General features: G+C 49.5%; 8 protein-coding genes across 8 annotated transcripts; 5 read left to right on the top strand and 3 right to left on the bottom strand.

The window, feature by feature from the left end:
• Positions 1-1,647: 1,647 nt before the first annotated feature.
• Positions 1,648-2,790, bottom strand: F5B22DRAFT_328461 (transcriptional Coactivator p15-domain-containing protein). Its single transcript, XM_047970784.1, has 3 exons — positions 2,524-2,790; positions 2,342-2,449; positions 1,648-2,208 (listed from the first exon to the last, which is right to left on the bottom strand). The coding sequence occupies exons 1-3, from the start codon at positions 2,653-2,655 to the stop codon at positions 1,981-1,983; spliced, it is 468 nt and encodes a 155-aa protein (XP_047828382.1). The 5' UTR covers positions 2,656-2,790; the 3' UTR covers positions 1,648-1,980.
• Positions 2,791-3,193: 403 nt separating this feature from the next.
• F5B22DRAFT_328434 (PXA domain-containing protein) lies at positions 3,194-6,933 on the top strand. The gene has a single exon (XM_047970783.1). It carries the CDS (start codon positions 3,684-3,686, stop codon positions 6,918-6,920), a length of 3,237 nt encoding a protein of 1,078 aa, XP_047828381.1. The 5' UTR covers positions 3,194-3,683; the 3' UTR covers positions 6,921-6,933.
• Positions 6,934-7,682: 749 nt separating this feature from the next.
• Positions 7,683-11,832, top strand: F5B22DRAFT_649041 (hydantoinase B/oxoprolinase; the record flags this gene model as incomplete). Its single annotated transcript, XM_047979113.1, has 2 exons — positions 7,683-9,976; positions 10,032-11,832. The coding sequence occupies 2 exons, from the start codon at positions 7,683-7,685 to the stop codon at positions 11,830-11,832; spliced, it is 4,095 nt and encodes a 1,364-aa protein (XP_047828380.1).
• Positions 11,833-12,497: 665 nt separating this feature from the next.
• On the top strand, positions 12,498-13,915 carry F5B22DRAFT_649040 (seryl-tRNA synthetase; the record flags this gene model as incomplete). The annotated part of the gene is made up of 2 exons (XM_047979112.1): positions 12,498-13,688; positions 13,745-13,915. 2 exons carry the CDS (start codon positions 12,498-12,500, stop codon positions 13,913-13,915), a joined length of 1,362 nt encoding a protein of 453 aa, XP_047828379.1.
• Positions 13,916-14,426: 511 nt separating this feature from the next.
• On the top strand, positions 14,427-17,211 carry F5B22DRAFT_328380 (glycoside hydrolase family 89 protein). The gene is made up of 4 exons (XM_047970782.1): positions 14,427-14,892; positions 14,954-15,102; positions 15,158-16,008; positions 16,065-17,211. The coding sequence occupies exons 1-4, from the start codon at positions 14,627-14,629 to the stop codon at positions 17,100-17,102; spliced, it is 2,304 nt and encodes a 767-aa protein (XP_047828378.1). The 5' UTR covers positions 14,427-14,626; the 3' UTR covers positions 17,103-17,211.
• A 403-nt stretch (positions 17,212-17,614) lies between these two features.
• On the top strand, positions 17,615-19,118 carry F5B22DRAFT_328339 (uncharacterized protein). The gene is made up of 3 exons (XM_047970781.1): positions 17,615-17,885; positions 17,941-18,615; positions 18,677-19,118. Exons 1-3 carry the CDS (start codon positions 17,710-17,712, stop codon positions 18,969-18,971), a joined length of 1,146 nt encoding a protein of 381 aa, XP_047828377.1. The 5' UTR covers positions 17,615-17,709; the 3' UTR covers positions 18,972-19,118.
• Positions 19,119-19,318: 200 nt separating this feature from the next.
• On the bottom strand, positions 19,319-20,792 carry F5B22DRAFT_638053 (platelet-activating factor acetylhydrolase; the record flags this gene model as incomplete). Its single annotated transcript, XM_047977532.1, has 2 exons — positions 19,319-20,445; positions 20,714-20,792. 2 exons carry the CDS (start codon positions 20,790-20,792, stop codon positions 19,319-19,321), a joined length of 1,206 nt encoding a protein of 401 aa, XP_047828376.1.
• A 661-nt stretch (positions 20,793-21,453) lies between these two features.
• F5B22DRAFT_649036 (uncharacterized protein) lies at positions 21,454-22,630 on the bottom strand (the record flags this gene model as incomplete). The annotated part of the gene is made up of 3 exons (XM_047979111.1): positions 21,454-22,137; positions 22,218-22,281; positions 22,362-22,630. 3 exons carry the CDS (start codon positions 22,628-22,630, stop codon positions 21,454-21,456), a joined length of 1,017 nt encoding a protein of 338 aa, XP_047828375.1.
• Positions 22,631-26,441: the final 3,811 nt, after the last annotated feature.

Below are 26,441 nucleotides of genomic sequence, written 5' to 3'. Positions count from 1 at the left end.
AGTTTAACAAGGGCGCGCAGGGGTAGCAAGTTGAAAGACACGCAACATGCCACAGCCAACGTTAGAACAGTTATCCACGTAAATGGTACGGGAAGCGCTGAGACCGGGTTCTCGGCAATCATCGCCGCAGATTTCAAGGCTTCTCCAAGCGACCAAGAAGTCTCGATAGACCCACGCACAATCATCGATGTCAACAATACCACGGCTGAAACAACATTTTGGGATAGCCCACAGGGAGATGATCACGTCGAGTGCAGTCTCAAAATCCACTTCACGGTGAAAGAGCTAGTCAAAGAACTCAGGTATAGATCGAAAGAAGGTGCCCTCGAACGATTGTCGGAGAGGCTCGGCTTGCTAGGACATGAGCGATGGCAACTAGCCGAGTATCTTCCCCAAGAGGAGTCCGACGAGAACGAGAAAAGGCTATGGGAGGAATGGAAAAGCCAGGTAGACATGTGGCACGCCAGTAACGAAGGACGAAAAGGGGGCTGGGACAAGGACGTCATGTACTGGAGCGATGTACTAGCGAGGTTCGACAAGGGAGACAGCCCAGATTCCCAGGTCCGGAAGGAAATGGTGCAATGGGAGGTATGTACAGACCAGCTCTACCGCGTCGCTGATGCTACTGCGGCTACGGCTCAAGCGGGTCTGCGGACGGCCGCGGCGAACACCACAGAAGCCGAGAGCGAGCTGGAATTCGCTGCCCGAACGGTGACCAAAGTGGCAGAAGTGGCCGATTTGCAGAATACGGGCAATGAAGATGTGCTGAGAAAAGTCTGGTCGGTCGTGGATAATGTCAAAGGGGCGTTTGGACGGGTTCCCATTGAGATCTTGACGGGAACTCTGGCGAAAGTTGTAGCTGGAGTTGCGCAGATCTTGATAGAGGACAACAAGGACGACGACGACTCCTCTCAGCCAGCGGCGAAGGGGACAAGCGGCTCCGAGAAAGATGTCCAAAAGGCGATCCGATCGGCCACAGGGCAGCTGGCTGGCATTGCCGGGGTCCTAGCGCAGGCACTCTATCCTGCTAACATTGACCCCATAATCGAGGGAAGCGGCGAAACTAATGAGAAGGATGACGGCGATTTAAGAAACAAGATCTTCCAGGCTAAGGAGGCAGCCGACCGCATGGTGCAGAGCGCTAAGGTGTTGCAGAACGTCAGCTCGCCAGATACGGACGCCTGGGAAGATATGAAGAGCTACGCCGTCAGAGCCAGGGAGGCGGCAGAGAGGGCAGCAAAAGCAATAGCGAATGCGACGATACAATGGAAACTTACTGATGAGCAGAGAAGAGAAGCACTCTGCTATAGAATAAGTTACCCCAGTTTGACGACGACCGACGATGGGAGAGCGAAGGATCTGTGAACCAAGTCCGATGTTTTCTTGATATATCAATGTGTCTAGAATCCTGAATATGGTAACGAAACTTCCAACTTATTTTATATAAAACTGAGTCGATTGATCCTGAGTGATAAGGCATGAGTACCATTTTATGTTGATATATACTCATCATTGGTACCCCAACGAGCAGTTAGCTTGCATTGTCATAACTTGCCTGACTGTATGCTTTCCATATTCAAATATCGAGTTGCTAGACATGTAGGCGAAATTCTATCTGGCATCGCAACTAAATTGTCATTTCCCAAGGAAAGACATTCGTGGATATTAGCACTTAAAGTGATGGGTATCAATTGAGATCATTATTGTTGACATAATTCGTGATAAGAACCATAAACGATAGCCCAGGCCAGCAAACTCTATGTAATGTTACAGCTTGCACGCGTCCTTCTTCGCGGTCGTTGTAGCTTCCGTAACTGGGACCAGGCTTGCAATGAAAAATTCAAGCCAACCAGCAACGCCCCAATTAACAAATGTTTATCGTACATTCACCTCATGAAGTGTACCACAATGGGCATGTAGCGTCTCTAAGACGGTTAAATTCTGCCGGATGGGTAATCACTACATCTGCGGTCTGAATACCTAGTCTGACTCGGGTTCTTCCTCGTCGCTGGTTGCCTCGATGTTCATCTTCTTTTTCTTGCGGGTTTGATCCTTGGGTGGGGATTTGGTGGCAGGCTTGGGGGCTGATTTATTGGAGGACGTCGCGAAGATATCGGGCACATCATGTCCCTTTGATTGAAGCTCTGCATTGAGGGCTGGGATTGCCGTGAGGAGATCGTTGTATTGCTCAAGAGTTAGCATAATGCCCTGCAAGGTCAGTAACGATTAGCTTTGACGTCGACATAAATTCTGTCACTCACTTCATCGGGAGGAGGGCAGCATGCGCGCCAGCCTTCAGCGCGTCATATGGTCGGAAGTTGTCATCATGGATGATACTAACCTTCTTTGTTGGCTTGAGCTCTCCGCCAGCATCAGAGTAGTATTCTCGGAAGTTGACGTAGTTTTTGCCCTTGAAGTTTTGGATAACGACTCTTCGAGTAGCGCTGAGCTATGGTGGGTCAGCAACGAGATGTACCTGAAAAGGGCTAACTGAATAGTATGGAGGCGACAGGAGACTCGTACAGGCCAGAATGAGTTGCCCTCATCGTCTTTTCCCGGCTCGGCGGCTGTCTTGGTTTTGGTCTTCTTGCTCGGCTGAGCGACTTCCTCGTCGCTGGACACGTCGGCATGACGCTTTTTGGAAACTCTACCCATTCTGGCGTGACGTAGGCGAGCTGGCTATCGGGACGGGCTCGTACGAGAAATCCAACGCAGGTGTAGCCGGAAAAGAGCTTGAGTCGACTTCAAGAAGAGGAGATATGGATTTGTTACTCGTCCTGAGGAATAGTATAGAGTTGACGCGTTGGAGGTGATCTTTGATGCCAAATTCCTGGAGAAGAACGTGAGGACGCGACTTTGGATTGATGCCCAGAGGCAGTTACATCTTAGATTAGCGTCTTCTGTCGCATCGCACCTTCTAACCACCTAAATGTACCTACCATACGATGTACCTAGACTTACTTGGTACCAGATTGGGGGTAGGCGCGCAGTGTAAGTAGAAAACACTTCTTTACTCTTGTTATCCAGCTGTATGGACAAGTACTCAGTACGCCGTACATATGTCCTATGGCTGCTACCGGTACCTCAACACGCGAGCCAAGTGCCAAGACCGGCACAGACCCGGCAGCCCCAGCAGTCGAGATCCTTACAGTACTATACTGCGTTCCGGGGGCAGAGGGGCAAGCTCCTCCTGTATCATTAATTACTTACCGATTTGGTTAGAGTGTCTATTAAGGGGGACATTACCTAAGAATCCACCTAGGTAGGTAAGAATGCCATGTCTGCTATAATTGTACGGTATACCTACCATAGGTAGCATGTTTCGTGTGTACTAGTTGAGAGGTACATCGTAGCCGTCCTAGATTCTTTCGGCTTCATCGATCCTGCAAGTAACAGACACGCTATTGTTTCAATTTCTTTTCCGTTTCTTTCTGTTTCTGACTTCTTACACTCGTTCACATATGGTCTGCGGGCTACGAAACCTGCGTGAATCCTCAATTCCATCTTAAGCTTATCTTTCTCGTGTAAATGTCATAGTCATTCGCGTGAAACTTGATACTATCTTTCTTCGGTTTTAATGTGTATCTCTCGCCCAGCCATAGTCCTTGACATGCCACGACCTTGATATCTATCTACGCTGTCTTTAAACGCACAATCTCAAACCCATCGATTTCCAAAGCCAAATGACTGACGTCGGGCGCTCACCCTCTGGTGGTTCGCCCGCCGGGTCCCAGAATCAATCCCCCACGGATGCGACTCCTCCAACCTCGACTTCCGATCACGCGCCCCCTGAGCTGTCTACAGGGCTGCCTTCCTTGACGAAAGATGAAACGAAGGGCAAGATCCAGTCTTCTACCGGCGAAGATGATATAGTTACAAGAACATTTCAATTTCTCTCGACGGCGACGCCGGCTACGCTCGGCGCTATTGCTGTGGCCCTCGCTGCCATCACATACTTCATCCTCGGCCGGATAGGACTGCTGCTGATCGGCGCCTTTGCCGGTGTAACTTCCTTTGTCATATGGGAGTCGCAACATCCCGAAGTTGCGCGTGCTGTTCGAGGGGAAAAGAGACATGCTTTTCTAGACCGGCTGCTTGATAATACGTACGGTGACGTAGGGGCAAAACTACAATACGACGAGGAGAAAGATTTATCGGCGGCTCTACAAAGCTTTGACGATTTTCAACCCGAAACAAGGATCGCCTTACATGAGCTGGTCGATGCGGTTATTCGGGACTACGTTGATTGGTGGTATGGCCCAATCGTGCCTTCAGACAAGTCGTTCCCTCTAGCTTGTCGCAGGACCTTCACGCAATTTATCCTCAGTTTTTCCAATAGGTTGAGACGCAAAAGGCCTGCCGATGCGTTTGTTGACTTTGTCACCCATTCCTGTTCCATCGTCATTGTGTTTTTCTCTGAAATGGCAGCTGCATATACTGAACTCCCGGCTGACACGAATATGACGGCCGCCGACGCAATCTACAATTACTTGGCCACGCATACTGAAGCGCCTCTGTCAAATCTTTTGAACCAGCGACAACAGGCGGCCAAATTCAAAATGGTTGCGGAGGACCTGCTTGGCTTCTTAGAAAAATCAACGTACGATTGCGACCCTGCTAGAGCTTTCTTAAGAGAGATCCTCTCGACCATCATTCTCGAAGGCACTTTGCAGACTTGTTCAAAAGCGGACTGGATTAATGGTTGGATAGTCTATCTTCTAGAATCAGGAGAAACCGATCTTTCTCAGGCGATTGACGAGGCTATACAGGATCAGAAAGCATTCGGCGACGTGGACGGGAATGTGGGAAATATCGGTCTATCAAGAGGTAACCGAAATTCATATGAGCTGGACAGACAACGCCGAAAAGATATGGTCCATAAAAAGAAACTATCAAAGGCTGATGAGGAGATGGAAAAGGCTACGGAAGAGATGAAAAGACTCAATGAAATGATTGAGGAAGCTGATCGTACGAAACCTGCGCTACAAGTGACCACAAGCGAAGCGTCCAACAGCCAAAACAACATCGAGAGAAATGGTAAGAGAGACTCCCGTATGGATTTGGAAGGTGGCAGGATGATGAACTCGATTTCATCTAAGAATGGCTCGGAATCGACACCTGATTCGTTGCAAATGGACAATACGGATGCTGAACACACGTCTAATACTGCAATATCTACCAAGCTGCCCGCAGACTCTTCCAATCAACCCGCCCCGCCGATTAATGTTCAGGAACTTGCTCCGGCTCAGACGTTCACAAATTTTGATCAATTAGTGCCACCGCCTCATGAGGAAGATGGCGAAGATAGCAAGTCTACTGGGCCACCCCCTCTGACGATACATAATGCTTCTATTACTATACACGATGACACAGCCGCAGATAGTGGCCGCTTACGAAACAAGCCGTCCTGGGAATATCTCCTGCAAATCGAACCATCCTCTTCACACCACTCCGGGTGGATGATCATGAAAACCTACATGCAATTCGAAGGCCTCCATGAAAGTTTAAGACGGATAGCAAACGTTTCAGGCGCAACGGCATTCCTAGAAGCACATTCGCAATTTCCAAGCTGGAAATTACACACTCGGTCATCACTGCGAGGTGAATTAGAAAGGTACATGCGAAATGCGTGTAGCGAAAAGGCTTTGGCCGAGTCGGAAGCTATGAAACGCTTCCTGGACAAGGGGCAAGATGCTAAAATGGGCATCAATCGTGGGTTCTCCTTCGAGTCTATGGGCAAAGGAATGCTGGATGTCATCCAAAACGCTCCCAAGGGAGCTCTTGACAGTGGTAAAGTGGTAATGGGTGGCGTGACCGGAGTTTTCGGCAATATCGGACTGGGCCCAAAGAGGTCTACCAATGCCTCTTTGCAGCAGATCGAAACTGCTCAGGGGAGTGGTTCGCGCAGCCCGAGCAGTACGCGGCCCGTGTCTTTGCCCGTTCTCCCAAGGGCGGACACCAGTCCGATCAATGGATCGAAGATTTCCAGGGATAGCCTTGATAGCCAGAGATCCTCTATAGTCTCAGTGCAACCTAGCAAAATTCCTCCAATGGACGGACGTCGTAGCTCCCAAGCAGATCTGGACCTTGACAGTACTCTGCACCCGGCCAGAGCAGATAGGTGGGAACGAAAATCGTCTGTGAGTGCGGCTAGCAGCCGTGTACATAGCCGGGCTTCGAGTGCAGCGGCAGCACGCTCACCGTTCCGTTCACCTTCGGAAGCCAGCCTCAGTAATCTAAACCTGCCACCTCCACCCAACGAGATCACTGATGATTATGGCTCGCCAACCAGTACGCGACTTAGTCTAGATAGCTATCCCCGGTTGAGCAACTCGTTCAACTCTCCAATCCGCACGTCAATAGACCAGCCAATGAGGGCTTTGCAAACCAATGGTGCCGCGAGGCGACCTGTCAAGCATTTCCCGCCACTATCCGAACAGGAAACACGAGTAGCAATTGAGCTTCTATTCGCTGTCATAACAGAGCTCTATACCCTGTCATCCGCATGGAATATTAGAAGGACATTGCTCACAGCGGCAAAATCTTTCTTACTTCGGCCCGGTAATCCGTCCCTCGTATCTATCCAATCACTAATCCAAAGTTCACTGCTCGATGCCAACACGTCCGATGATGGCCTTGCTACGCACATACGCAAACTGCGAGAGAACTCGTTGCCAACAGAAGAGGAGCGCAAGGCATGGCCAGCCGAGCTCACGGCCACGGAAAAGGAGGAGCTTCGAGAAAAGGCCCGGAAGCTATTCATCCAAAGCAGTGTGCCCGCCGCGCTTATGGGCATTATGGGCCAGTCAGCTACGAATGAGGCTCTGGGGCGAGTCTTTGATTGCCTGCAGATTGAAGAGGTCGCTCGCGGCTTATTCTTTGGATTGATCCTACAGGCTGTACGAGTGGTGACACATTAACTGGCGTGGTGATAACGAGGCTATGTATTATGAAAAAGATGTCACGATTTTGATGTACATTACATGGGAGAATGGCGAGAGTAAAAATGCGCGCGCATTTATTCCGCATGCGAGAGATACAATTAACTTAATGAAAAACCCATTTCGACCACGATTCAGAGCTGAGGCATTGAAAACTGCATCCGTCTCCCAGCAGAAAGTCCTCATAGATGTTTCGGATTTACTCTAGGTATGTTCTTATCTATGGTGAATGTCGCTAATTGTAAACAGACCCGAGGCAAGCTGCGTGGTTACGTAAACTGAGAGAGTATATCACAACGGACTTCCGCCTCCGAAAAGAAGCAAATCCTCGGCGTGTTGGTCGGTCCAACCCATAATGGAATTAATCACCCTGGCGGCGCGCTTGTGGACTGCGGGGCAGTTAGAAAATTGGCGGGGTTCCTTGAGCGTGCCCATGACAGCATTGGTAAGCTCACAACGACAATCGGGCATGCGCTCCGATATGCCCCGGCTCCGCTACCCATCATTTCTTGCCGTGGACGATTGGATCGTAATGTTGAAACTATAAGTAGAGCTGAGGCAGCGGTTGCATGCTCAGTTGTCGTGTATTCAGTAATTCAAACCTTTAATTCCTGCGCTTTTGTCCAGCCTCTAGAGCCCACTAAGCTAACTACCTGCTTGAGCCCCTTCTCATCCTTACCATCAGCCTACCACTTCATCTTTACTCTCTTTTTCTTTACACCGTTCAGTCTAGCCGTCAATATGAGCCCAACGGAACAACAGCGCGGTATTCGCATTGCGATAGATCGTGGCGGCACCTTTACCGACTGTGTTGGAACGCTGAATGGCGAGGATGTCGTGATAAAATTGTTATCAGAGGACCCTGCAAATTACGACGATGCGCCGCTGGAAGGGATACGACGCATTATGAGCCACTTCCAGAACCGGGAGATTCCGCGGGGCGAGCCTTTAGATACCTCACAAATTGATAGCATACGCATGGGTACCACAGTCGCGACAAACGCCCTGCTTGAACGGAAAGGAGAGAAGATTGCGCTAGTAGTTACCAAGGGATTCCGTGATTGTCTTACTATCGGAAACCAGAGCCGACCGAAGATTTTTGATCTTGCTATCAAGAAACCCGACGTCCTATATGAAGAAGTTGTCGAGATAGACGAGAGAGTGACACTTGAAGACTATGCGGAAGACCCGGTAAGGAATGTTACTAAGGCTGAGGTGAGAGCTGGTTCTCCCGAAGCCGCCAAGTCAGAGCTGGTTATGGGTCTTTCTGGCGAAGCCGTCCGAGTTCTTGAGAGGCCTCCAGAGGATAAGATCAAGGACCAACTGAAGAACATATATGATAAAGGCATTCGGAGCATAGCCGTGTGCTTAATGCACGGCTACACCTTCCCCGACCACGAAGCTATGATCGGGAGAATCGCGAAAGATATCGGTTTCGAGCATGTCTCACTGAGTCACGAGCTGATGCCCATGATTAAACTCGTCTCACGCGCGACGAGCGTGTGTGCTGATGCCTATCTCACACCAGCCATCAAGAAATACATTTCTGGGTTTCAAAAGGGCTTCGTTGGTGGGCTAGGCACACGGAGCGTCTTGACAGAGAAAGGCGACAGGGGCGCTAGGTGCGAGTTCATGCAGAGCGATGGCGGACTGGTTGATGTGGAAAAGTTTACCGGTCTGAAAGCTATTCTATCGGGTCCGGCTGGTGGGGTGGTAGGGTATGCTATCACAAGCTACGACGAAGAGACTAAGATTCCTGTCATTGGATTCGACATGGGCGGCACCAGTACAGATGTTTCTCGATACGGTGAAGGGCGATACGAGCACGTGTTCGAGACGACTACAGCCGGCGTAACCATCCAATCCCCTCAACTCGACATAAACACCGTTGCTGCTGGAGGCGGAAGCCGCCTCTTCTTCAAGAACGGGCTCTTTGTTGTCGGCCCCGAATCTGTCGGCGCTCACCCTGGCCCAGCCTGCTACCGAAAAGGTGGACCTGCCGCAGTGACAGACGCCAACTTATTCCTCGGCCGTCTTCTGCCTGAATTTTTCCCTAAGATATTTGGCAAGAATGAGGACGAGGGTCTAGATTACGAGGCTAGCAAGAATGTTATCCAAGAACTTGCTGACCAGATCAACCAGGAGACAGGAAAAAATCTTAGTCTAGACGAGGTGGCTTACGGCTTTTTGACCATTGCCAACGAGGCCATGACGAGACCAATCAGATCTATTACCGAAGCCAAGGGACATGACTCTTCAAAGCATCGCCTTGCGACGTTTGGTGGAGCAGGTGGTCAGCACGCTGTTGCTATTGCTGATGCTTTGGGCATCAAACAAATCTTGGTACACAGATATTCATCCGTGTTATCAGCATATGGTATGGCTCTAGCAGACGTTGTAGATGAGAGACAAGAGCCCGAATCCAAAGTTTGGCAAGACAAAGGCGATGTCGTCGATGAACTGCAAGGTAAAATGGAAAAGCTTAAAGAAAAGTCACGCCAGGCACTCCGTGATCAAGGGTTCGAAGATGACGAGATTGTGTTTGAAGAGTATCTCAATATGCGATACCGGGGAACAGAATCTGCTCTTATGATCGTCAAGCCTAGTGAGGCAGAAGCTAAGGAATCATTCGACGGCGATTCCTGGGCATTTGGCAAGGCATTCGTGAAACACCATCGTTACGAATTTGGGTTCACTCTTGACGAGCGTGATATTATCGTCGATGATGTACGTGTGCGAGGAATAGGCAAAAGCTTCCGCTACCAGGAAAAGACGGTCGACCAACAACTAAAGGAGGTCAAGCGTCAATCTGCGGGAGATGAGAAGGCTTATCGCAAGTCACAAGTATACTTCGAAGGGGGCCGCCGAGAGACTCCTCTCTATAAGTTAGAGGACCTGGCCGTCGGCGACGAAATCACTGGTCCCGCTGTCCTCGCAGATGGCACGCAGACTATCGTCGTCACGCCTAATGCCAAAGCGTTGATTCTACAAACACACGTTATTATTGACCTGACAAATGAGAGCGGCAAAAACGAGTATGTATCCCACAAAATCATTACATTTAACCAAAGCTAAAACTTGTATGATTAGGTCCGAAAAGAAGGGGTCTACCGAACGAGAGGTCGACCCCATCATGCTCAGCATCTTCGGCCACCGCTTCATGGCTATTGCCGAGCAGATGGGTAGAGCTCTACAAAAGACAAGCGTCAGCACTAACGTGAAAGAGCGACTTGATTTCTCATGTGCCATATTTGACGCCACCGGAGGATTAGTTGCGAATGCGCCGCATTTGCCTGTCCACCTCGGATCGATGTCGACTTGTGTTAGAACACAAGCAAAGATCTGGGAAGGAAAGTTGAAGAAAGGAGATGTGATAATCTCGAACCATCCATCATATGGCGGGACGCATTTGCCGGACATTACCCTCCTGATGCCTGCCTTTGATGCGAAGGGAGAGAAAATTTTGTTCTACGCTGCCTCGCGAGCACACCACGCGGATATCGGCGGTATCACAGCTGGTAGTATGCCACCTCATTCCCGTGAATTGTACCAAGAAGGCGCTGCAATCAAGAGTGAGAAGATTGTGAGCGAGGGTAAGTTCAATGAAGAGAGAATAACAGAGTTGTTATACAAGGAGCCGGCGCAATATCCTGGGTGTAGCGGCACCCGATGTCTGGCAGACAACATCAACGATCTCAGGGCACAGGTATCTGCGAACCAGAAGGGTATCTCGCTCATAGAGAACCTCATAGAAGAATATGGAGAAGAAACCGTTCAGTTTTACATGGTTAAAATCCAGGACAACGCTGAGCAATGCGTGAGAAAACTACTGAAAGACGTTTACAAGAAATTCGAAGGCAAGGACCTGTCGTCAGTGGATTACATGGACGAGGGCACGCCAATCCGCCTCCGTGTGACGATTGACCCCGAAAAGGGTGAGGCTATCTTCGACTTCGAGGGCACGGGGCCACAGGTCTACGGAAACGTCAATGCGCCCGAGGCCATAACGTACAGCGCTATCATCTACTGCCTACGGTGTCTGATATCTCAGGACATCCCGCTAAACCAGGGCTGTCTTAAACCGATCCACGTCAAGATCCCGCCCAAGTCACTGCTTTCTCCGTCGACTGGCGCCGCAGTCGTCGGCGGCAACGTGATGACGAGCCAGCGCGTCACAGATGTCATCTTCAAGGCCTTCGAAGCGTGCGCGGCTAGCCAAGGTGACTGCAATAACCTCACGTTCGGCTTTGGTGGCAACCTGTCCGGCGAGAAAGAGGTCAAGGGCTTCGGATACTACGAGACTATCGCGGGTGGCTCCGGTGCCGGCCCTACATGGGAAGGCACGAGCGGCGTGCACACGCACATGACCAATACGCGCATCACGGACTCGGAGGTCTTCGAGCGCCGGTACCCGGTACTCCTGCGCGAGTTCTCGATCCGCAAGGGCTCGGGCGGTAAAGGCCAGCACCGCGGCGGCGACGGTGTCGTGCGCGACATCGAGTTCCGGATTCCCGTGCAAGCCTCCATTCTCAGCGAGCGCCGCGTGTACAGGCCGTACGGTCTCGCGGGTGGCGAGGACGCCGAGTGCGGCCTGAACATCTGGGTCCGACGCGTCGCCAAATCGAACCCGGAGAAAGACCTCGCGGCGCAAGGCCAGCATGCGGCGGACGAGCAGGGCGAGGACGTCGAATACGAGGAGCGTTGGATCAACATGGGCGCGAAGAATACCGCAGCTATGAAGGCCGGGGATAGGATCATTATAAATACGCCAGGTGGCGGTGGTTGGGGTCCTGTCGGGGGCGAGAGGGCTGTTGCTGATGGAAAGGATCATACTAAGGCGTGGCGAGGTGGAAGTCATGCGGCGAGAGAGGAGTTGGCGCTGCAGGCTTAACGAATTTCATAGGAGATTAATTATATACCTACCGACTCGAGAACTTCAATGATAAAACTTGTATACTACCTATATTATATATTGATTGTCTCATAGTCGTCCCGAATTCGCATATCTATCACGGGAATGAAGACGAGAGACTTAGTGATGAGGGAGTAATCCGGCCCCCAACACTGACAAACGAGATACATCCCATTGAGCACCTTCTACTACATGAGTGCAGTTGAAGAGTTTTGCAACACGGTCGAAATCCTATGTCCTATTCTACGATGCCAAGGCTAATTGTGTTTATATTCGTGGCTAGGTAGTGATCTGGATTGATATTTGGATCATCCAAGACTGCTGGACTACTAGTAGACTTCTCTTGCCAGCTGTCACCGTCCTTTCGTCGTAGATACTGCCGGGTGTCAGCTTTGTGACTCACGAAAAGAGGACGGAGCTTGATGTACCTAAGTACCGTTTACCCCTCCTGCCTCATGTGGCATGTGGGAGACTTCAAATTTCCACTTGGCTACCCCTCCTATACAATTCTTGGTGGGGCATATCCGATCTTTCGCGGCCATAGCCATAGTAACTGTTCCCGTATTCTACCGTGGTGCCCAGCCTGATTCTGTTGAGAGTATCTGTAGTTGTGGTTGTCGTCGACGTGACAACATATCTTCAAGATGCTCGACATCACCGATTTCATTGCCTCTCGTGGCGGCGACCCCGAGAAGATCCGACAAAGCCAAAAGAAGCGCAGCGCTCCCGTCGAAATTGTCGACGAGATCATCGAGCTTTGGGAAGTTCACAGAACAACCCTCTACGAGGCTACGCAGATTGGCGCCGAGATCAAGACCGTCCAGGCCAGCATCACCGCTAGGAAAAAGAAGGGCGAAGGCATTGACGACCTGCTGAAGCAGAAAGATGAGATAACCCAGCGACGCGTCGCACAGGAGAAGGCCGCTGCCGACCTTCAGGTGAAGCTAGACGCTAAGCTCAAGACGGTCGGTAATTATGTTCACGACTCCGTGCCAGTCAGTACAACCGAAGACGACAATGTTGTCCTTCGCACATGGAATCCAGAAAACCCCAAGTCTGGCGACAATCTACTCAGTCACCATCAAGTGCTCGCTCGACTCGAGGGCTACGACCCCGAACGCGGTACTAAGCTGGTTGGCCACCGCGGTTACTGTTTGACTGGCTGGGGTTTATTCCTCAACCAAGCTCTCATTAACTTCGGTCTGGAGTTCTTGTTCAAGAAGGGCTATTCCCCCAATCAGCCTCCCTTCTTCATGGACCAAGCCTACATGGCCAAGACCGCCCAGCTGTCCCAATTCGACGAGGAGCTATACAAGATCACCGACAAAGATGCCGAGCCCAAGTACCTGATTGCCACTAGTGAACAACCACTATCTGCCCTGCACTCGGATGAATGGCTCCAAACTAACGATCTCCCGATAAAATATGCCGGATACAGCACCTGCTTCCGAAAGGAGGCTGGCAAGCATGGTCATGATACATGGGGTCTCTTCAGAATACACCAGTTCGAGAAGATCGAGCAGTTTGTTATTTGTAACCCCGAGGACAGCTGGAAGCATTACGATGAGATGATCAAGATTTCGGAGGAATTTTATCAAGCCCTCCAACTCCCCTACCGCGTCGTTTCCATTGTGTCTTCGGCTTTGAATAACGCAGCATCCGCCAAATTCGACCTCGAAGCCGTTTTTCCCTTTCAAAAAGAGTATAAAGAGTTGGTCTCGTGCTCCAACTGCACCGACTACCAAACCCGTGAGTTGGGCATTAGATATGGGCCAAAGAAGCAGAAAGGCACCCCCGACTCTGCGAAGAAGATTTACACACACGCTTTGAACGCCGTATGTCATTCTCGCACCCGCTATGTCCGTGAGTTTTCATGACTAACATCCAATAGACACTTTGTGCCACAGAGCGAACTCTCTGCTGTGTACTAGAAAACTATCAGACTCCCGATGGATTTGCTGTTCCGGAAGTACTACGCAAATATCTTCCTGGGCAGCCCGAGTTCCTCCCATATACCAAGGAACTGGCTAAGGAAATCCCGATCAGGGGCAAGAAGGCTTGAGATGTAAGAGTTAGCAGACTTCTAGATAGGGATACTCCCACAAAATGAGGGAAGGTGTTCCGGTTTAGATCGCATCCATGTGAGCACAAATGCCCGTGGTATCAGGCAAGAGATATCTGCTCATGAAATGTAAGACAGTCGCAGAAGTCTAGCTCAATTATCATTTTCCCCACTTGATTGGCTGGTCGGTCTGCACACAATTAGTCTCATCTATAGAGTTTCCTATTGACAGTAACAAGCGACGACGAGTAAAACGAATACTGGTTTCCAAAGGTTTTTATTTACATGCCCGCTCCCCTTTACAATAATAGTAAGAGAGTCCAGCGCATTTTATATTCGGCATTTCGGCCCCAGTGATAGGAGTGAGGTATGGTAATGCGATGTAGGTATCACTCTGACTATTCAGTCACTTGAATGAATGTTTCATTTTCGTCATCCATTTTCATCCTCGCACCTCTCCCTGTGGGTGTATCAGGAGGCTTTAAAGGGCCAAATTTAACATGAGACACAGTATGCAACACAGTGTAAGACTGTTCACGGAAGCTAGTCTACCCCTGTCGATCAAAGGATCAAAAAGATTGCGAAGAGTTAGGTGTAATGAGTAATTAATAACAGTAGTAAAGCCCACATCTGTGTAGCACTCTGTTGTCTGTCTGGTTGCGGCATGGTTACCAGTCTTGCCAGAACAGCGAGAGCGTGGTATTTGACCTCATGCGCGTTACGCATCTCTTCGCTGCCTGTGCCTTTACGGCTGGCATCGCTGGGCTCAGGACCACTGCATCAACCGCTGGTGTTGAATCCTTGGTTCGGCGGCGTCTGCCCCAACATGCCGAGTCCTTCCAGTTCGAACTCGTAGAAGACTTGGACCCCGATAATGAGGTCAGCGATGAACGCGTCAATGATAGCTATGTCGTTTCTAGTACGAGTGATGGCAAGGTCATTGTGCAGGGAAACACAGCCGGCGCGCTGTTGGCTGGGTGAGTGTAACCCTCACTTAGTTTATCCAAGTAGCTCGTGAAGCTAAGACGTCGTTTCTAGTCTGCACACCTATCTTTCCAGTGAAGCTCATGTCGATATATGGTGGTTTATCGGCAGCCAACTAGACAAAGCGCCCAGGGAACTCCCCGTTCTATCTAGCCCATTGACTGGCTCTAGCGTGGTCCCCTACCGGTACTACTTGAATACTGGTGAGTGCTGGTTGTGAGGCTATGGATTGCTCAACTTAATCTAACAAATCGTGAGTGACCACCTCTTACACATCCGCCTTTTGGGGATGGAATGAGTGGGAGGAGCATCTCGACTGGATGGCCCTCCGCGGCATCAACATTGCGCTTGCATGGATAGGGTTCGAAAAGATCAATATAGAGGTATTCCGAGAGATGGGCTTCTCCGATGCCGACCTTGAGGATTTCATAAGTGGTCCTGCCTTCGTAGCCTGGAACCACTTCGGGAATATTCAAGGGTCTTGGGGTGGCTCGATGCCTGAATCTTGGGTCGAGGATCAATTCGCTCTTCAGTTGAAGATCGTAGAGCGCATGGTGGAGCTGGGGATCAAACCTATCCTCCCTGCATTCCCTGGGTACACCCCCAGATCGATTACCCATGTCTTCCCTTCGGCGAACGTATCGAATGGTTCGAACTGGGAGGGCTTTCCGACGAGGTACACCAACGATACGTTCCTTGACCCCTTTGACCCGCTCTTCGAAGAGCTTCAAGTCCGTTTTGTGTCTAAACAGCAATCGTACTACGGCAATGTCACGGACCTTTGGACCCTGGACCAATTCAACGAGAATAACCCTGCTTCAGGTGATTTAGGCTATCTTGAGAGCGTGAGCGCTAACACTTGGAGCTCCCTTAAAGCGGCAGACCCAAGCGCAATTTGGGTCATGCAGGGCTGGCTTTTTTCGTCCAATTCAGAGTTCTGGACTAATGAACGCATTCAAGCGTTCCTGGGGGGCGTGACAGTCGACTCTGATATGCTCATTCTAGATCTGTTCTCTGAATCCCAGCCTCAGTGGCAGCGGACCGACTCGTTCTTTGGAAAGCCTTGGATATGGTGCCAGCTACATGGCTACGGTGGTAACTACGGATTGGTGTGTTCTATCGATGAGGCCTTCCTCTCGTTTTGCGTTACTAACTGCTTCCGTAGTACGGACAAATTTCGAACGTGACAGTGAATCCGATTGAGGCGCTCGGCTCTAGTGACACGTTGGTCGGCTTCGGGCTTACGCCAGAAGGCCTAGAAGGCAATGAAATTATGTATAATCTTCTCCTTGATCAAGCTTGGAGCAAGAGCCCACTTGACACCGAGCAATACTTCCATGATTGGGTAAGAACCCGATACGGGGCGAGTGGTGTTGATCTTCCGAAAGGCATATACGAGGCCTGGGAAACATTGCGGCCGACAGTCTTCAACAATACTAACCTCACTGCAAATGCTGTTCCGAAGTCCATTTTCGAGCTTGTGCCAAGCACATCGGGTCTGGTAAACCGGACAGGACATCATCCGACAATTCTTAATTACGATCGTGAGGTCGTTGTGACAGCCTGGAAGCTTCTGTACCAAGCAGGAGTACACGAGCCTATATTGTTCTCGAACCCAGCCTACCAATACGATCTCGTCGACTGGACACGCCAGGTTTTAGGCAACGCATTCATTCCACTATACGAGCAGCTAATCGCCACTTACAAGGCGCCACACAAACAGTCGCGCAAGTGTGAATTGAAGCATCAAGGCCAAAAGCTCACGCAGCTTCTCTTCACTCTCGACAGGGTGCTAGCGACGAACGAGAACTTTCGACTTTCTAAATGGATTCAAGATGCTCGCGCAAGCGTGAACGCATCTGATTCGAATCACGCCGCTATCGCGGACTTTCTCGAGTACCAAGCTCGTAACCAGGTGACACTATGGGGACCGACGGGCCAGATCTCGGATTACGCTTCCCGGTCTTGGAGCGGCTTGGTTGCGACGTACTATCTACCTAGGTGGCAGAAGTTCGTGGACTATTTAATCGCGACGCCGCCGAGTGAATATGACCAGAAGACATTTACTGCCGAGCTACTTGAATGGGAATTATCTTGGGTTGAGCAGACAACTGGCGGCATTGAATTGTTGGACCAAGAGGGCGATTTACAGACCGTGTTAGTCGCGGTTATCAACACCTGGGGCTCGGTCTTCATGTTATAGACATATAAATTCGCATTGCCAGCCTTTAGCATTAGTATTTTCCTTCGCTTTCGTGATTAGAATAATTAATAATGATAGGATGGAGGAGACATCTAGATGCTTTTAAATGCCCTAGGCAAGATACTCTTATAATATGCCCTAGTTCTCCTGATCACTGACCTCCGCTCTCTGCCGTCGCCACGTGCAACTACGCTGGCACGTTAGTCTACGAAAGAAACATGGGCTTGGTAGTTGGCGATCTCGAACCCCAGAAATCCAGACCCTTGTCTTTAGCGGCAGGGACATGGGGCTTGGTAGTGGCTACTTCAAGATCTGCATGCGCATTAATTCAAAGAGCGTTAACTTGTCGCGTTAGTGTTAACAGTGTGCCTGACGCTAAAAAGAAGCTCAGTCCCCAGTCTATGACATCAGATTGATGTATTGTTGAACTATCATGATGAAACAAATACTAGCATACATCTCACACTCACTTAATATACGAATCAAAATATTCTTTCTTGAATGTCATACGTACCCTTTCAGTCTCCTAGTTTGCAGCTAAATTAGTCCTTAACACCATCTTAAGGCAGGCGAGCAGCATCTTATAAGCACCCTGGTTTCTAGCAAGATGCCTACGATACAAGCGACCGACAAACAGGCGGCTGCCAACGGTAGCGATGGCGGAAGTGAAGCCGTAGCGGCCGGCTCGAAACATGACATACCAGATAAGACGGCCCCAGATTCTAAGCGATCTAAAAAGAGCGATGGGAAAGCTCAGAAAACCATTGAAGACACCATGGAAAGGTTCGTTAAGCTACATATATGCTCGTTCAAACGTATGTAATACTTACACACCTAGCTCTACCAAGGACGGCCGAGAACCCAAAAAGGGGAAACAGGCTAGCAAAGATGAGGAAAGCGACGTTCAGGACTCAAAACAGGGCCCGGCGACAGGCAATGCTGAAGAATCAGGTGCACGTAAGGGTGTCGTTCCATCCAGCATACTCGAAAAGGGCATCATCTACTTCTTTTTCCGCGGACGCGTAGGCATCGACGAACCCAGCGACGTGAAGGAAATTCAGCGAAGCTTGATGGTTCTTCGACCTCTCGACAAAGACGCTAAGCTCGGAGAGGGTACTATTCAGGATGCTAGTAACATCCGGTTGATCGCAGTACCCAAGAAGGTATTTCCCCGTAGTGGCAGGGATAGATGGATCGCATTCGTGGAGAAGTCCGACGCCTCTTTGAAAACCCTCAAAGAGACCTTCCTCCCCTCACATGACTATGAGACCAAGACAGCGGGTACTCGGCACACCCCTGCTGCCACGCCGGCTGCCGAAGGTGTCTATGCAATCACCACGACTGGAAGGGAAAGCCATCTCGCGTATATGATTACACTGCCATCTGAGCTCGGTGACTTGCAGACCGAGCTGGGGCTGCGAGAGAAGGGGAGTTTCATTATCAGTACGAGAAATCCCCAGTACGATGCGCCTCGAGGCACGGCACTTCCTGAGGGTCCAGATTATCCTAAAGAGTAAGTCTAACGCATATATATGGCTTTTCCATTCGAAATGGGCTAATTGTAAACAATCAAGGGTACTCGACGAGTTTCGGTCGCTTAGATGGATGCCATCCCAGCCACACCATCTCGACTATGCGAATACGCAATTCTTGCTGGTTGGCGAATCGAGCGGCATTGAGAAAGCCACCGAGCCTCAGAAAGAGGACGAGAAAGAAGGAAAGGAGAAGCCCGAGGAAGAATTAGAGAAGCTAGAAGATGAGGACACACATCGCATGGAGACATTAAGAGATGATGATTCCACGGCCATCTTTGCTGACTTGGGTACCCTCGCAAAAGATTATCCGAAAATGAGAACGAGCTTCAAATGAGGGCCCATTTCCTAGACCGCTATTGTTCCTAGTGTTAGTAATGTCAGAGTATGTACGAATGTACGATAGCAGGAAACGGAAGGCAGTATATAGTATGCTTGGCAGTTCATAGAACACGTTGACATAACGAGCACGATCTTGTTCGCATTGGTGTTTTGACAAGAATGAATGATTGCACATATATTAAAGTCAAATGCAAGCCGCTTTTTCAAGCTAGTATCTATATCACGTTGTCTGATATAAGCTATGTATTTACACTATGGATTCACACCAAATTACACTCGATTCTTTATCTTGGCGGTATTACACTGAAGCAGACCCAGTCTCAGGGTGAATTGAGTATGACATTAGTACTCGTACCGGGTAACTTCGGGGTAGCAACTCAGCCCCTTGCCATCCAACAGCTCGCCTCCATGGCCCTTCAAGAATCGGTCAAACAGGGCTCCTAACAGAGCCGTCTCGATCTTGAGCAGCCTAGACCCTCCAATAGTGCCCGTCTGATCAGCATAATCACCCAGGCCCTCCGGTCCAACGAGATCCCTGAAGATAGGAAGATCAGTGAATGAGCCATGCACTGTCCCATTCACACTATATTCGCGCTTGAATCCTCGGAGGTTGGGCCAGGCGTCGGCCCAGCTAGGGTCGGTGATGTGCGTATGACCTGGCGCGCGGATGAACAGGAATGGCGAGTCCGTACCTTCCTTCACAACTGTGCCGTAGACGCCTCCATCAAGGTCGGCGCCAACGTGGAAGCGCTTGTCATCTTTCAATAGCTGAAGTGCTGCTGCGCCGCCAAATGAGTGACCGAAGACCCCTACTTTGTCTGTTCTGAGTTTTGACTTGCGCACGCTATGGTTGTTTGACCGCGAAGATGATGACTGGTACCCTAGACCTGGGATCTGAGATGTCACTGATGAGTTCGAAAGCGAGTTCAGGACAAACTGCATATCTTTCACTCGAGCATCGAGAAACTGTAGCAATAATGCGTCGTCGACGGTCCCGTTGGCCGTGGGTGAATCGGCTGGGAACACAACTCGACCATCAGGGTATTCTACGATGAGGCTGTCATACGGGTGATCAACCGTGACTACATTCCATCCGTGACTCGCAATTTCCCCTGCCATGTCAGAATGGAATAGTCTCGTAGTGCCGAGACCGGGACCTAGTAATAGGAGAGGCAAATCAGGTCGCGCCATAGGGCTGTTGAGACAAGAGCGAGTGGTGATCATCTCTGCAGCTCCTGGGTTGTTGATTTGGACATCGAGCGCCGCAGCGGTCGCAGGAGGGAACTGAGGCGCCAGCTTGCAATTCTTGACATTCTTATCTGTAGGATAAAATAGCGAGACCACGAGATCTCGTGGTCCGGGAGTCGGTGCGAATGGATCCTGTCGGGAATAATCGACAAGCTCAAGGACAGTGGTGCCAACTTTGTGCGGTCCAGTAAGTGCAGGAACAAGAAGCTTTGCTTTAGCCTCTAAGGCCAAGGCGAGTGATAGAAAAGCTGATTGTACCAGCATCTCGATGGCGTTCGGGATAGATAGGCTATCGAGGAGGAATGAACTGATTGATTTGATGATAGACATTATTTACATTATATGGCTAGCTCCTGCTTTTTATAAATGAGTATACTCATCACTGGAACTGTGATGTTGTCTGTGTAACGCTGTCAAGCCCACGGAAGGATTCCGGTGTGCCCAACGAGGCTCACGATGACAGTCGTTTGTAATCCCTTTTCAGCTCACCCTCAGCCACCACTGGCATCGTCATAGCTTCATACCGAATTACTTGAAAACAACTAAAGAGGAACGCAAGAAGCCACATGGTTGTCGAACCGCCTTAGTTTGCGATCGTGGTCATTTCTCCCCCGCTGCCAAGCCATCCGTCCCTTACAGGTAGTATAGCTAGCCTAGGCAGCAATTTAGACGACTAAAGCCCATTATTGTGCAATCATTTCTTTGCCTTTGTAGCAATTACCGATTCATTTAGGACTTGCTGACGAGTTCACCGGGGCGCAGTGTAGTTCCAGCCCTAGGCTCCAATATAGAGTACACGCTTATCCAACAACATGCAGAGACTACTGTTGTTCGCTTGGAACACAAGTGCATGGAATAACACATGGCTGAATCACAACCTTCAGCAATCTCATTCGGCCCGTGAGTTAGTCAGTAAAAGATGAATTAGTTGTTGAGACGCGTCAGCTACGGAGAGCGAAGAGACCACCAGTCCTGCCGATGTGAAACATGCATCTAGCGCTGGCGTCATTTAATCTCAATTTGCATTTCGAACACCCAGGCGGTTGATACAGGGATTCATGAAGAAATATCAGATCATGACATCATTTGAGTTGGGTTTTAGTTAGGATTCTAGAACAGTTGAAATGGTTTGGGGACGTTTGAATATCAGCGCCACTACCGCTATCCTTGCTAGTACAATTCCAGTCGCCAGCGTTAGACCTTCAGTTACATGACAATCATCGTCGACTTCAACCTGCATTCATGGCCTTTTCCTCAGCAATGCCGAAGCCGTCCTTATACAGGCCACCAACGAGGAAAGACTTGTCCTGCATGTGAGCGGGTGCCTCATAGTTGTTGTTCTTCTTCGTATACCAGTCCATGACGTTCACGTCTTTCCCTTCGGTATCCTTCATCAGCGTGTCATCGCTCGGACGCAGGAAATAAGTCACGGAATAGCGGTGTTCGTCAGCCAAAGGCAGCACGCGATGGACAGCTGAGATCAGCCTGCGGCCAGTGAGGAAATGTAGGACATCGGCGACGTTCACGATGGCGCAATTCGCCCGAGGCTCGACCCACTGCCACTCACGGTCCTCGCTGCAAGGGCCTGTAGGGTAGAGGACTTGCAGTCCCCATTGGGACGCGAAAACAAGAGTCAATGTGCCGTAGTCAGTGTGCATGTTGTGCCCTACGTTCTCTCCCGTGGGGTCCAGGGGAATGTAGTGAAGGTACGCGACGGCGCTTTTGGACGGGCAGTCCCCGCGGTGCGTCCTGTTAAGGCTGTTCTCGGCCCCTAGGCCCAATGCATTAGATACTCTGTCGAGTATCATTCTACTGACATAATCACATTGGCGCTGGAACGTCGAAAAGGTCTCGTAGTGTTTCTCTACTGGGGGGATGAGTCCCCATCTCGCTGAAATCTCAAGGCTGCCAGTCTGTGTCATTATCAGTACTATGTTGGCATTATGATCATCTGCTCCGGTTCAAGGGGATAATTCCTTTATTGGGCACTTACCTTCAAGACTTCCCACCCGTCTCGCCCACCATGAGTGCCTGCCTGAGATCCAATTGGCTTGTATCTATAGCAGTATCAGCATCAGACTAAGACTTACTTGATAATAACCAAGCACATATTTAGGATGGTAGCTTGTCAACTTACCCATGAGATGCCATGCTGATTGTCTTGTATTGGCTCTTTGTAGTGTCGGGCTCACTGAACCAATCTTTCATAACCGAACTACACTTCTCCAAATTCCGCAACATGCCCTCGGAATACTTGTCCGAGAGGTCGAGGTAGAAGAAACCAACAGTTTGAATTGCGGACATTAGGTTGCTCATTTGCTCTGCATCGCGATCTAGTATCTTTGAAAACACGACAGTTTCCAACTTTGCCACAGGCATAAGAGTGGGAACTGGACCTGCTGCCATGGTGAGGAAAAATCGAGGGAGAAGATAGTGATGTGTATAGCCGTCCTTGAGGAAAGGAATATCTGATCGATGCAGGTAGCTTATCAATAGCTGAGTAGACATTCTAAACCGACCAGAGGGGCTGGAAATGCTACCCGTCAGCTCCTATTTATAATCATGTGGAAGACATGGCTAGATTATGAACTCACGATGTAGAACCTTGCCATGTATCACCATGTTGTTTGCTGCGCAGCGGGGGAGATTTGTATCCCCGTGATAAAGATCACTCCCGAGCGTCCCTCGGAAAGGCTGTAGCTCGACCTAGTCTGCATCTATCGCATTCCATCATGACGGGACCTAATCACGCGAATGTCTGAAAGTATATTCGATTCTTTACAAGTGTCACGGTGCTACACCTGTGCGAGTAGAATGATTTATAAAAGCATCATGTGTTAAAGTCAGCCAACGAAGAGACTCGAACTCCTTGCGCCCTATATCAGTCATACCTATATACTTATGCTGACCGCTCTTGATAGTAGAAGAGACTGCCTCACACGGAACCGGCACATTGACGTTTCAAAGTTTGGTTTCATCCCTTCCCTGATATCCTCCGTTATAGTACAACGTTGTACTAGGCCTCAAGAGGGTAGGTCTATGTATTTCCTAACAAATTCTAAGTATAGTGAAAACTCTTAATCGTACGGCAAGAATGGTCACGATGGCGGAAATTAGGCTTCAAAGATTTGATAAGAAGCCGCCGGGCCGGCTTCGTACGTAAGCTAGCAACAATGTCCTCCCATACCAAGCTTTAGGTCACATACTGGTTGGTTGAGACAAACCGGGAGCCTTCCGTCGCTCCCTAGCCAAGCAACCCCCACGGCAGGTCTCTCGGGGAGTATCTATTAGAGAACGAGAAACTTGTGGACGTCAAAGTGCGCCACGTTTGCTTGGCGGTGGAAGGGCAAGCCTAGCTCGCGTATAATAGTTCCCAAAGCTTTGTATGTTATGTGTGGCCACTCATAAGACGTTTTAGCCTACCTTATCTAAGTACGTCATACTGTGTCGTTATAGTCAACGTACCACGGTGGGAAGGAAGTATCTTTACATGTCTGGACTGGAGCACGTCTACTACGCAGGCAAATTGACCATCAGCTTGGGCATCTCCGCTGATTCTGAGGTCATCGAGCTGCACTGGCCGCCTCAGCCGTTGGTCGCTCATTGCTCCGTTCTTGACTCGGTGATACAGACAATTGGAAACATATCTGGAAGAGCAGATGTTGATCTACCCCACTACAAGTATTTTTGTTCTACGTAGTTCATACTTTTTGATGTCTTCACCTTGTCCCCTCAGTGTTGATCAAGCCTCCCAGTCGGAGGTGGTAGACAATTATAAGGGGTCTTATACTATTTACCCTGAGAAAAAGCATTGCACTCAGCTTCGCCTCAAATCCTACGCTGGTTTGCGAGTCGAGTGTGAGATTGACGTAGCACACTACTCATCCTACACTATCATATGCAAGGTCCTCAAGTCTGGTCCGTAAATATTCTTGTTTCGTGGATGCAATCCAAATCCACCTGCTCTTGTTGCCCACTCCCCCATCTCCGGCTCAGAAAATTCAATATTTGCATCAGTCCCGAACCAGGTGGCCACTTCATCTAGTGATGGGATGGTTTCACCAATATGATAAATCTTACACACTTTGATGTCTGGATTATTCACAGTGTCGTTAAGTAAAGTACTCATCAACATGCGCACAACCTCATCCGATGACACGACCAGCGCTGGTCGGTGATTGAAAATTGGCCAGAAAGGATTGAGCTGTTGAAGGTGCTCAAGGAAGACTTCATTAGCCCACTTCGAAGACATAAATCCATACTACTTCAAGCCTCTTGTCGAGATCACGGTTATTGACTTCCAAACCATGGCGGTCCGTGACATTCGCAAGCTCCCCCTTATTTATCCATAAGCCCAATTACAATTAGAAGCTACAGCCACTCAGAAGCCTCGGAAACCTTAACGGGCCAATCAGAAGAGGCCTAGTCTAGAGAAAGAGACACTCTCATTGGCTCTTAGCGCTGGAAAACGTTCCGATTGGTCATAAATTAGCTATAAATTAACCATAAATTAGCTATAAATACTGGCCTTTGATTGGCTAGAGGGCCTCCCTCCAGCACCGGTTGCAAAGGATCAATTTTTCACAACAAAGAACCTTCAGTTGCCTTGAAACATATAAGAAGTACATAGCCAATTGTGTAAATTCTCTAGAATGGCCTGATTTCTAGGGTAATTCGCCCCAAACTTGGATTGGTGGCCTCGAAGCGCCCGATACATAGCGGATCAGGTAATGTGACTCTGTTTCGCTCCTCCCTTGCATCTTCCTTCAACGACGTTAGTCTTAGAAGTTACGATCTGCGAGGTACTTGATCGCTATGATGAATAATACGGCAGTCTGCTTGCTTGCTCGTGAAAAGCTGCACACCCAATGGATATAATAATCTCAATTGGCACATGAAGTTCGACGATCCTCATCTTGAAGTTTGGTTTCAAGGCTTTTACATCTAATCCATCCCTTCCGTCACTGTGAGATAGAAGAGGCGCGGGCTATTTTGTGGGCATGGGGACAGTGTTTGAAAACCAGGCCGAACATTTGATAGACTCCCACTAACCTTGAAGATGCTCCGGGTAGAATGATCACCGACGAACCGAGCAACGCTGGACAGAGAGCGCAAACGCGGTCAGATGATCGGAAAGACGTCGCTGTAACTAATTACTGACTGATGAGACTTGGAAGAGCCTAGGTCATCTCAACACAACGTCATCCGCTGCCCGAAGTGATAAAATTGCAGGTGCAAGCTGTTATGAACAACTCGACTAATGTGATATTTCAACACAAGGAAAGTGCATATGTTCTCTGACTACATAATGGGTCAAACGCAACGGTCCTCGGACGCAGTTGCATGTTTTTCTCAATCAGAACTCATTAGTTCTCGTATTAGATGAATGCCTAGATGCATACGTTTCTGTTGCCCACGGAACGAAATTCACGAAGAGCTTAACCATGAATCCATGTTTCATCATCTTGAAGAGCCTTAAAGCTGTAGTTTGATAACCATTTCAAGGGGCAACACTGAAGGGATCCGGTGTAAGTCAACAAGACAGTTATGCATATTGGTAGCAAGTGCTTTGGAAGTTCGATGCCCGAGGAAATGAATAATACTGAGACGGGAGTGCTGGGAGTGAAGCTTCGCAAGACAATATTGCATCTGCGTGTTGACTTTCCTTGCGTACCTCATACATTCGAAAGTGTAATGCTCCTTCACCTTTGATCATTGATGAAGAAAAACCTGTGAGCAAGAACAAATCCTGGAGTAATCAGGTCTTAATCTATCTCCCTCCCTCCTTGTCCGGGCCTCCTTTTCTTTCTTCCCACAATCACCACTACAAGAACAACAATAAGAAGAAGAAAAAGAAGAACGACTCTTCCTCTTCCACCCCCACCACCATTGCTGCCGTCCGATGTAAGTCCCCCATCCCACTACGTTGTGTATGACCAATTGTACCTTTGAGAACCACCTGGCCTTAGATCCAGCCTTGTATCTTCAATGTTTAGCGTCCCGGCTATGATTGCAGCAGCCTTTTGTTGTATTGAGACAGTACGTTACTAATTGATGTCAAAACAGGCCCGAATATCGCGGGTGCCGTCGCCACGCCCTCAACGCCGCCGAGCCGCCGAAGCCCGCTTTTTCGCCGTTGGGACACTTCTGGTGCAAGGAAGTACCACGCAGTACAACGTGGATCGCGCCTACGTGCGTCTGATTGCGGCGAGCGCGG

The sequence above is a fragment of the Xylaria bambusicola genome (assembly GCF_022495145.1).
Source record: "Xylaria bambusicola strain CBS 139988 unplaced genomic scaffold F5B22scaffold_39, whole genome shotgun sequence".
Lineage (NCBI taxonomy): Eukaryota > Fungi > Ascomycota > Sordariomycetes > Xylariales > Xylariaceae > Xylaria > Xylaria bambusicola.
Note: the sequence above shows the minus strand (reverse complement) of the source record. Positions and strands in the feature narration are given on the sequence as shown.

Excerpts from the sequence above, each read along its gene's own strand:
- F5B22DRAFT_328380 (XM_047970782.1), top strand. The coding sequence starts at position 14,627 with ATGCGCGTTACGCATCTCTTCGCTGCCTGTGCCTTTACGGCTGGCATC. Across the intron at positions 14,893-14,953 it reads GCCGGCGCGCTGTTGGCTGG|TCTGCACACCTATCTTTCCA; the intron begins GTGAGTGTAACC and ends CGTCGTTTCTAG. Across the intron at positions 16,009-16,064 it reads ACGGTGGTAACTACGGATTG|TACGGACAAATTTCGAACGT; the intron begins GTGTGTTCTATC and ends CTGCTTCCGTAG.
- F5B22DRAFT_328339 (XM_047970781.1), top strand. The coding sequence starts at position 17,710 with ATGCCTACGATACAAGCGACCGACAAACAGGCGGCTGCCAACGGTAGC. Across the intron at positions 17,886-17,940 it reads ATTGAAGACACCATGGAAAG|CTCTACCAAGGACGGCCGAG; the intron begins GTTCGTTAAGCT and ends TTACACACCTAG. Across the intron at positions 18,616-18,676 it reads GGTCCAGATTATCCTAAAGA|GGTACTCGACGAGTTTCGGT; the intron begins GTAAGTCTAACG and ends TAAACAATCAAG.
- F5B22DRAFT_328461 (XM_047970784.1), bottom strand. The coding sequence starts at position 2,655 with ATGGGTAGAGTTTCCAAAAAGCGTCATGCCGACGTGTCCAGCGACGAG. Across the intron at positions 2,450-2,523 it reads AGGGCAACTCATTCTGGCCT|CTCAGCGCTACTCGAAGAGT; the intron begins GTACGAGTCTCC and ends GACCCACCATAG. Across the intron at positions 2,209-2,341 it reads AGCTCAAGCCAACAAAGAAG|GGCATTATGCTAACTCTTGA; the intron begins GTTAGTATCATC and ends CTGACCTTGCAG.
- F5B22DRAFT_328434 (XM_047970783.1), top strand. The coding sequence starts at position 3,684 with ATGACTGACGTCGGGCGCTCACCCTCTGGTGGTTCGCCCGCCGGGTCC.